The 10,829-nt window shown below is 52.9% G+C and overlaps 1 protein-coding gene across 1 annotated transcript in view; it reads right to left on the reverse strand.

The window, feature by feature from the left end:
* LOC104135225 (DAB2 interacting protein) overlaps positions 1–10,829 on the reverse strand; it is a 177,506-nt gene that overhangs the window by 28,592 nt on the left and 138,085 nt on the right. The window contains exons 5-6 of the mRNA XM_035888607.1: positions 7,705–7,803; positions 4,871–5,425 (exon numbers count right to left, since the gene is read on the reverse strand). Of these exons, the coding sequence (XP_035744500.1) occupies positions 4,871–5,425; positions 7,705–7,803 (654 nt within the window). The remainder of the gene's footprint in view (positions 1–4,870; positions 5,426–7,704; positions 7,804–10,829) is intronic.

Here is a 10,829-nt window from a genome sequence, read left to right on the forward strand (position 1 = left end):
ACGATACGGCCGCTGCCAGTCTCACCTACAGCTGAAGGTACGCAGCACCCTCACGCCCCCGTGCCCGCAGCCCTTCCAGCGCCGGTAAGGGAGCGGTGCTCCCCAAGGGGACCGACCAAGCCCCGGCAGCACCAGCCTCCAAGCCCAGCAGCGTCCCTGGCCGTGCCACTCATGTCCTGGTCCCCTCCCGGAGCTGAGCAGTCGCCTGTAGGCAGCCCGGCATGGTATTTGCAGGTTCTGCACTTAAAACCAGCACTGCCAGCAAAGCTCTGACCAAACACCCCACACGGCCGAGGAAGGGAACGTGGGGAGTTTCCAGCAGGCTCGCATGGGGGGGGGAATACATCTGCTTAGCTGAAGCAAATCCTTGCAGCATAAACAAACAGGGACACATGTTTATTCTTCACTCCATTCACTATACAATAAATATTTATTTCAAGTGAGCAGCTGGTTAGTTAGAGCTTTGTCTAATGCTGGGTTTGATCTACCAACCATTTGGACAAGAGTTTTTTAATATATTTATGGTCATGAGCTAAGATCCAAAAGCTGTAAGAGCGCTCCGAAACAAATCTAAGCACGGGAAATATTCTGGAAGCATGGGAAGTCACAATCGGCCCGGCTTTGGGAAGGATGCAGCCTGCCTATCCATAACCACATCACAGGGGCCACATCAAGCCGCGCTAATGGCAGGGGTGAGCACCCAGCAACACCGAGCACGGCAACAGAAATAATTATGACTTTGTGTCTGTTGCCTGTGGGTTACAAAACACATGAAAACAGGCAGCTCCCCACACCCTGGCAGGTAGCAATTTTTCAGTGCTCTCGCGGGGAAGATGCAGCACATAACAAGTCAAGGACAGATGCTGAGCGCCCGCCTCTGTGTCCAGCCACAAAACTTCGTCCCTCCCACGGCACAGCGATGCCTCTTCCAGGCCCTGCTCGCCATAACCACGGAGCGGGAAGAACCGCTCGCTCTGAGCGCGCTGATTTAGTTCTGGGTGTTTGTCAGACTTCCCAGCGGGCTGGGGCAGCGCCCTTGGCCAGACTGCTTGCACCCTTAACTTTATCCAAATGCTCTTCCCCTCTCCTCTCCCTCTCTCCTCTCCCTCACCTATTTGCCTTGGCGGCTGGTCAGGGGGTTCCCGGCGTGCCCTGGTGCACGCCAAGCCCTGGTGCAGCACCGCAGGGATGAAGTTTTTCCCTTCGCCAAACAGAAATCAAAGGAAGCATGGACTTTTGACTCCGGAAAGAACCCTCTGCTTTCATTCTCCACCTTTTAATCTATTGTAATATGGCTACAAAGCCCAGGGAGAAAATTCAGCTGCAGCCCTCGTCCCTCTTCTGCCTGCAGCTTTACGTGCGGCGCCTCTCAGCAGGAGGGACTCAGGCAGTGCCGCTGGGTTTTTGCAGCTTCAGATCGTGTCACCTGGCTGGTGGGGGACAGCTCATTACTGTCAAGGAGCCGCGCGCGGTGTCTGCAGGGAAGGATCGCCCTTCGCCACATCACGCTCTCCCGCACGGGAACTCCTGCGGCGTGGCTCTGGGTGGGCACACGTACCATGGCCATGCCTCATTAAGGGATTACACCATACTTACAGCAAATCGCTACAGGAAAACAGGGCCTGAAACAGCGCAAGAGCAATTAGCTGCTAACGAGTCTTCACAGATAATCTACTGGACACTTGTTTCTCACTCCAACTGTAATTGCTGCTTTAGCATCAGCTACAGCAGCCAAGATCCAGAAGACCCCCTTTATCAGCAAAATAAATTAGTGGCTGCTGATTGCCACGTCTGCACTCTTGAGGGCAGGGGGGGCTCTGAAGAGGGCACTGGAAAGGCTCTTGGCAAGGCACACGGACGGGGAAGGCACCTCCAGCCTGGCCAAGCTTCAGGGGGTCACGGGAGGACAGAGGCCGGAGGAGGGGGCCGCACCCCCACAGCCCCTCACACCAGTGCCAGGGAGCAGGGTGCTCACCAGTGCCAGACTGGGGCCGAGGTCCTCGCCCAGCAGAGGCTGGGACCCGGCCCCACCTTCTGCAGCCTCAAGCCTCACCCAGCAGCACGCCGCTCCCCGCCACCATCCCCTGCTCCTGGCCCACCAGGATCTGTTCCCAGGCTCTAAGCCCCATTTCAAACCCCACTGTGCCCCACTTCAGGCCACGGCGTTTTGCCATCCTGCTTAGCGGTGCCTCCGAACGAGCCGGCGTTAGGTGCTGGGTGAGCCTGGGCTGCAGGAACCGTGTCCATCAAAACCAGATGCAGTTCAGAGCCAGACCTGCCTGCAGGCACGCACCTTCCCCAGCAAACACACACAGAGCTACGCTACCGACAAACAAAAGAAAAACAAAACAAACTGCTTCTGCTGCAGACCGGCTGGGGAGAAAAAGTAAGAGACTGGTGTTCGTTTCTGAAATTCCAGGGAGGTGCTCAGAGCCCTGCTGAGGGGCCAGCCGGGTGATGCTCGGGAAGAGCAGCACGGCTATCAAGAATTTTTTAAGTGCTTGGACTCATCCTGCCCGGTCCTTCTCCCTGGGGTGGGCTGAGGGGGGCTGCCCGGCGGAGGGCACGGACCACAACACCAGCGCAGCCTCCCCGTGCAGCCCGGGCACCAGCCTGCAGGTCTCCTGTGTCCCCTCCCTAGGAGGTGGTGCTCAGATACCAGGGAGCTTTCCCCAGCGGTGGCAGGGTGCACCCACATCACACAAGCAGGGGTGAGTGGGAGTTTTCCTCTCCCATTCATTGTTTTTTTTACCTTACTGCTGCTTTTCCCCTTCTCCACTTGTCCTCCTCTACAAAGGATGTACCACCCGGTTCCCATGCTCCAATAACTCCCGCTGCTCTGACAGCTCCCTAAACCCTGTGCTAATGCTGATGGCAGATGACAGGCAGGGAAAGCAGCAGCTCCATTTTAGGGGAAAATTCATCAAGCCTGTTTACTGTTGTGTCCCCCATGTAGAGCCTCTGGGATCTCGAGCACTGATGCAGACACATGTCTAGAAACGCACTTGCTCTCTCCGGAGCCTCCCCAGTACCGACGAGGAGAGGGAAACGGCAGCAGCAGCAGCTCCCAGCCGTGCCCGCACATGATCCGTGGTGGCTGGGATCAGGGTGACGGACCGGGAGCCTTTTGCACCAGAACCGTGTAAGCCACGGAGAGGGTCTTTCATGGCAACGCCATCCCAAGAGGAGCCCCGGCACTCCTGCCACCAGAGCCGCAGCCAAGGGCAGCACGGCCCCCAGGGCGCGGGGCTGGAAGGCAGGGCTGTGCCCGGACACCACGCGCGGAGACCCCGGCACACGGAGCGAGGAGGGGGACACCTACAACGCTCTCCTTCTGTAACCACAGAGCGTCCCGTTATTCCACGTGCCATGAATCGCAAGCCACCGCTGTCCCCACTGAGGGTAACGCAGCCAAGGGGACCGGGACCGCCATCCTTCCCTGCGCTCCCGGGGTCTGGCACTGCTGCCGGGATCGGGGGAAGGCTTCAACTGAGCTATTTTCTCTGCCTCTGCAATACCAGGCCCACGGCCTCGCAATCCTCTCAAGCCAGCTTTGCCTGCCTTGAACTAGATCAGGAGGCCACGGCACTTCTCTGTTTGACAGATGGTAGCTCAGTCTAATCCACGAACCCCGCCACGGTCCCAGGCAGCGGCGGCAGCTGCGGAGGAAGCAGAGCCTTGAGACTGCTCCCCAGGTGAGCTCAGGGAGCTCTGGAAATCTTGCTCTTCCCCAGCTCCCCCCTGCAGAGCTCAGAGAGACGTTAACAGAGATGCTGATGCTGTAACTCCTGCCCTCCTGACGCTGGCACTGCCCACCACGGCTGTGCCGCGCCAGCGGGGACGAAGGATGCTCTGTGGCAGACGATGGTCGCACGCCTCCGTGCCCCCTGTGCCGGGGACCTCAGCGCGTGCCTGTGCGCTCCAGCAAGGGGGCATCCAGCTCTGCTCACCCTGCCCGTACCCTCGCAGACCACACTCAGGAATAAATCCCACGCTCTGCCTCCTCCTGGCCTCCTGCTTCCTTAGACCCAGCAGGGGATTCCCAATCATGAAGGATGTTCAAAGTGGTCCACAAAAACTGAACTTCCACCACTTCCAAGTTGGCCGGCATCAGCCCCCCTCCCCACCCCTTCCAAAAGCATCAGGACAGACCCCGAAGACTGAGAGCTGATTCAGAGACGCGCGTGCCCGCAGGCAGACGTTGCTCTGGAATTCTCAAGATGCTCTTCCCCCCGGATCGGCTCCCGCCGTGCTGGGTGCTCAGCACAGCAGCACGGTGAGAGGGAGGGAGCGGAGCAGGGAACCTGCTGGTTCCCTCAGGAATACCCAGCACACACAGGCTGCTCAGCTTAAGCCGTCATCGCTTGCATTTCACCCCTGCAAACTGCCCGCAGGCAGACGTTGCTCTGGAATTCTCAAGATGCTCTTCCCCCCGGATCGGCTCCCGCCGTGCTGGGTGCTCAGCACAGCAGCACGGTGAGAGGGAGGGAGCGGAGCAGGGAACCTGCTGGTTCCCTCAGGAATACCCAGCACACACAGGCTGCTCAGCTTAAGCCGTCATCGCTTGCATTTCACCCCTGCAAACTGCCTTCATGCTTGCCGACCCATTTGTGCCCGTTTATAAAGTAAGAGCCTGGCCCCGAGCCTCCAGGAGGAGAGAAAAATGACTTGGTTGATATCTTGTGGTCCCACTGACCGCTCTGCTAATTAAGCAATTCGCTACCGACTTGTTTGTAATGAGAAGCGAAATCAGAGTGCGTTAATGACGGCTAGGCCTGAAGCCCAACTGATGGGGCGGTTCCCAAAACCCAACACAGAGCCTGCTCCTGACGGTCTCTGGTGGGAGGGTAGGGATGAGGAAGGGTCTTACCTTGGCCTTGCCTGTACTCTGCAGGATGTGCACCAGCGCCGACGCCATCTCCTCTTTGTTCTTCACGCTCAGCGAGGGCTCCAGCACCGAGCACAGCACCATGTAATTGTTAGTGATGTACTCGGCAAACTCTTTGTACATCTCCATGGGCAGAATGCTCATGCTCTGGTAGCGTGACTTGATGCGGATCATGGGCCCCGGGGACTTGCCCTTACCAGGGTTGGGGCTGACCACTGGGTACCATTTCTCTACAAACTGCCGGCCCGTGACAGAGCTGACGGGGATGTTCACTTGTCCAATGAAATTGGTCTTGTCCTTCTTTTTCTTCTTGTCAGTCTCTTTGTATAAGTGCACCGTAATGTTTTTGAGCGATGGGAGGTTATTAAATTCAAAGTGCTCCCCCCAAAATACATTATCAGTTTTCAATTTACAGGTAGTTCGTGCATAAAGAACGTCATCCAGGCATAATTCACACAAGTACTTTTTTTTAGCTGGCAGGTCCTTGGCTTCAATAATCCATAACTTTAACATATTCTCTACCCTTCTGCTGTTGTCCTGAAAAAAAGATGCAAAGAAAAAAAGGTCAATAAAAAACCCACAAAGCCAAGCACAACAGAAGTGGAGATACAAGTTAATTATTTCGGATGTGCTAAATGAGCAGAGACTTAATTACATTTTATTTTAAGGAAATACTGGCTCTCAGGAATTTGCATAATAACACTACTTATGTTAATTTTCCAAATATCACCGTACTCTCCATGTCTGTTGGTGCAAATTAATATAAGGAACAAGGAAGATAAAACCCCTCCAAATCATAAATGTACCGTTTCCCATTCACCACCAAGAGGGCCTCAGCAGAACCCCGGAGAACCTCAGTGATCATGAATGGCTTTCGCAAAACAGAAGCTATGCTACAGGTATCTCACAACCACCTCCTTTTTCAGCACAGCCGCTTTTCCGCAGCACCAGAGTACATCTTCTTTACCGTAACAGAGCAACAGTAAAGGGACCTGAACACACACCCAGGGATCACCTCATCCGTGGCTGGAACGCGACCACCTCTGGCAGGGAAAGAAGCATTTACAAAACCTCACGCTATTTTCATAGAATCATAGAATGGTTTGGGTTGGAAGGGACCCCTAGAGGTCACCTAGTCCAACCCCCCTGCAGGGAGCAGGGACACCGCTAACCAGATCAGGTTAGGGCAGAAGTCCAGAGCACCCAGCCAAAGCACCGGGAGGAATTACGGGAGACAGAGTGAGTTCCACAGGGGAACCGTTACAACTCAGAAATAGAAACTTGGCTTGTGTATCTTTTAAACAGTAACAGAGCAGAGGATGCTGAGGATCTTTAAGAGCTCCCCAGTGATGCTGACCTCATCCTGGAAGAACGTCCAGGGGCATTTGTTGACTTGGACGACAAAGCCCTTGCAGCTGAGCCGCTGCTAGGGATTCTGCAGTAACCCGTTTTGTTTGGAAACCCCTCACTGAAACAACAACCACAGCCGAGGAGTTGGGGCAGGAACATTTCTGCTGGAAGCCCACAACGGGGTACTGTCGGTTCAGGAAGTACAGACAGGAACTACAGGAGAACGCCGAATTTCTGATGGAAATACGAAGTCGGATACTGAGAGTTTATTGTCTATGAACTCGAACAAAGATGGAAAGTTAGCCATCAGTTAATGGCATGTTTTGAGATGAGGGCACAATACCAAGTGAATTTCCGCTCAACACTGCATCTTCAAAGCCGTAGGGACGTGCCCAGCCCCAACTCACATTCCCGGGACTTCTCTCACGGTTAAGTGTAACCATGCAAACCTCACGCAGCTCTTACAGATCATCACTGCCAGGCTGCTGCGCCGGGAAGGCCCCAGAGCCAGTGAACCCCTCGTGCAGAGCACGCTGCTGGAGGCAGGAGCCCACCTCTCCCCTCTGCTGCTCCGCTTCCGATACCGAAGGAAATCTTTTCTCTCTACCTGGCATTTGGCACCGCGCTGGGAACAAAAAACGCTGACACGGAAGGCTCCCTTAGCAACCCGCCAGGCCTGGCCCTAACGTGCAGGCAGAGTTACGCAGCTCTGACGCCAGGAATGAATTCACAAGATCCCATCGTTTGCCTGATCAGCAGAGACTCGTTGATTGAGCCCATCGGTTGTGAAATCCCACAGCCGATCAGTCCTGATCAATCTTTGCTAGCTAACTCCAGAGGGAGAAGCAGGTTTTGGTTTAGGACAGACTTAGTGTCAGTGAGCCATAGAACCGCGTAGTGGGTGTCCCTGTGTGCTAGCGCAGGGGAGGATTTGCTTCTGTAGATCCCAGTGGGGATGACTTTGCCACCTCAGCTGACTGGAGAAGGGAAAGCTACGTTCCACTACCGCCTCAGAGCACTCGCCGCGATGGGCACCTGAGTTTCTCCATCGCTAAAGCAGACACAGCGAGTACTGCCAGAGCCAAGAAGGGTGATACGTGAACTCTTCAGGCTATTCAGTCTTGTAACTTTGCTGGCAGCTACTTGACATCTGTCCCAGAGCTTTTGGGAGGTGGGAAGTCCTACATAAAGCATCATCAGTAACAGAGGAAGATGGGAGATTCTTCAGGTCTGATCAATTCTTAGCAACAGCTGAAGCAGCATGTGCTGAGAAAAGAGGGGAAGAAATAATTGGCACTTGCCTGTAAATATAATTGTGGAAGAAAGCAATATGGAAAAAGGCTGACCCACAGTTACACTTACTCACTGAAATGACAATACGTCCCCTGCTGCTACTATGTACTGGGCTATAAAATGTAATAACGAGGAACTGAACTATAACAGAGGCAATTCCTCAAAGCCACTACCTTATTTGGGTGCACGGCACGCCGCAGGTTTTCCATCCATTTATCTCGCTCTGCTGCAGAACGACACGAGAAGCACTTACTTCCTGATGAAGTCGTCACCTACAGGGAAAGGAACAGGATTATGTCTTGACCAGCACACTGCAGACTGTGATTTGGGGGGAGAGGGGGAGTTAGGAAAGATGCTAGTGGATTTTGGCTTTTTTTTTTTTTTTTTTTTTTTTTTAAGTAAACAGCTTTACACCTGCATGAAGCAACAGCCCCTAAGGCTAGCGGAAAAACAGGGCAACTCTGTATGTCACAGAAATAATCATAGAAGCAAATTCCAATTACTTCTCCTCTTCCACACCAGAAAACACTAGATAATGGGCCCCATGCATGCGACGCTTTAAACCACCAAGTTCTACAGCTGAGAGAGTGCAAATCCTTAGATGAACTGAAGATAAATTGCAACCACTTGGCATTGCTCCAGATTCAGCCCAAAGCCTGCGACGGTAACAACCCACTCCTAGTTTTCAGCAGAACATCAGGCCGGGAAAGGCTGGGTTCGTACCTTCCCCCTCCGTGTCCTGTTGCTTCTGAAGACCATGCTGTGAAGGACCTGGGGCCACATACCCACCACCACCGTCCCAGCAGTGGTAAGAGCAGGAGCTCCCAGCTCGGCCGGAGGCACTCCAGTGCTTGCGGCACCAGCTCCCCAGCTGGGGAGAACCAGGCTGGGGCTCCCAGCTCAGGAGATGGCCAGCGAAGCGCTGCTGCGCCCTCCTCCCACCTTTCACGCTTCCAGCATCACTCCAAGGGACCTTTCGGCAGTATTTGTGTGACTTTCTCTGGCCACTGAAATTCCCTAGCCAGGTTGGGCAGAAGCACACTTGCAGCAGTGACGTTTCCAATGGTGCAAATGCCCCTTGTTCCTTATCGCATCCCTGCGACCACACGGGAACTCAACCCTGGTGAGAACCCACCAAAGCAGCCACTGCCCGGCAGCCCCAGGATAACGGGCACCAAACATTTCTTCCTACCCACCACACCAAGCTTCCTCGGCATCAAGGACTGAGCCAAGGTCTTAAAGGCCAATAGTTCTCTGCGTCTTCTCACGTACACGTGTCCCTCAAGCCACTGTCTCCTCCGGGCCCTGCCTGGTACCAGAACGTGGTACCAGATCTCTGCACTGCCCGTCACGCCCCCAACCAACATCTCTGCCCTTCCTTGCCTTTGCTGCACTTGGTGATGTCCAGTAATATTCTTTATGTACACCTCTGCTTGCAGGCCAAACAGACCTGGCTAATGCTTCAAATAACTCCCTCTGAGCTTCATTTCCGCCAGTCTCAAGCTGCAGAATTATTTCTGAGTACTTTATCATCCCAGAGTGTTTGTGTTTACACGCTCCTCGCTGGGTTATCTGCTTCTGGGGACACAATCTCCTTTAATTTCATGTATCTCCCAGAAGCCTAACCTGTTCTTACAGCAGAGCTGGCATTGCTAAGATTTGTCATTAGCTAACCTCAACGATGAGTTGAACACAACCCTTCCTTGAACACAGGCATCTTCTAAGCAGGCAAAATTACAAGGGCCTATCCTGTCTTTACACAGCAAATGCAAGAAATCTTCCAACCCTTGATATCCCAGAAGCTCTCTCCTTCAGGCAGACGCTTGTCCCTGTCCTTAAACACTTTCATCCTCTGTCCTGTAAGACTATATATTTTTCTGAGGAGAAGTTATCTTCTATCTCCACAAGAAGAAGACCCCAGTAGTATGGTCTTTCCAGTATCCTTTTACACTTCCGTGTATTTCCAGCTTCTCCAAAGCTTCCCGTTACAAATCTGGCCTGCTTCACCCCCTGTTTGCTGCTGCAGATGCTCCTGTGAACCTCGTCCCTGAGCTTGCACAACGGGACTTCTGCTGGCACGAGAGATGCATCGCTTGCAAGTCCGCGTCCACTGCGTGCGATCCCTACCCCTTGCTCTGCCAGAGGGTACGGCGGTTTTGCATCTTGATCCTTTTCTCCGTAAGAGTTCCCGCAACAGCATTCGAGCTGAGTACTGCCATACGCCTGACCGGTAACGACACCCGAAGAGAAGCAACGCGTGGCTGCATTACGGTTGACGTGGTGCTGCACCGTCTTAACACCGAGTTACAGGTATGAAGATCCCAGAAGTACCACTCAGGAACGGTTTTTCAGAACAGAACTTACAGTGACATGTCACGAAGGATGCCCAGCAAACGAGCGTTGCTCCAGGCAGCTCCCTGCTTCCTTGACGGATGTGAATTTCTGAGGCTTCAAAACCGTTCTTCAGACAAGAACCCAACAATCCAGAACTTGAGCCCTGTCTTACTTGGCCCATCTAATTCAGCTGCAAAAACCTCAAAATCATCCATTTTCAAGGCCAAACCATCAAAGTCCTGTCACTACTGGTATAGCCACGCTGCCCTGCAGGTATTACGGCCAGCTTTCTGTACCCCACACTGGGACAGCCCCCACCAAAAAACGTTCTGACTACGGGTCACAAATTTCAGTCCACACTGACTGCTTAGAAATCAGTTAATGAAGATGGAATAGGTCAAACACACCCTTCAGCAAACTATCCCCTTAGTCCATGTCCTTCAAGGCCATTTCTCACCTAGCTTTTTGTTTCACTCTTTCGTTTTGATGGAAATTTGGTGTACAAATGCATTTGAAAACAATGTTCTCAGCTCTAGAGAATTTGGTAGAAAACCTGGAAGTTCTGCCATAAAAGAGAATTACGACTTCTTTGATTGTTGTTGAAAGATGCTCTCTTAAAGACAAGTTCTCCTTGGTGACACACATGGGTCCCACAGCTGCCCCGAGGATTCGTATCCCAACAAGCATGCAGTTTAGCTGTCCTTCTACCGAACCTGTTCATTAAATGTCAGGTTTCTACCAGCTATCTGCTGGGTTGAATATCTAATATATTTTCTTGCCACACTTAAGTCAACATATTATCATTGAGTTATCGTGGTGAAATTTATTATTCAATTCCAAAACAATGACCCGTTAAGTGATCACTCAAAACCTAAAAACCCTGTAACTGTCACATTAAGTGAGAGAAGAGGAAAATCATAGAATCATAGAATGTTTTGGGTTGGAAGGGACCCCTAGAGGTCAC

Source organism: Egretta garzetta, unplaced genomic scaffold (assembly GCF_000687185.1).
Source record: "Egretta garzetta isolate BGI_Z169 unplaced genomic scaffold, ASM68718v1 scaffold211, whole genome shotgun sequence".
NCBI lineage: Eukaryota > Metazoa > Chordata > Aves > Pelecaniformes > Ardeidae > Egretta > Egretta garzetta.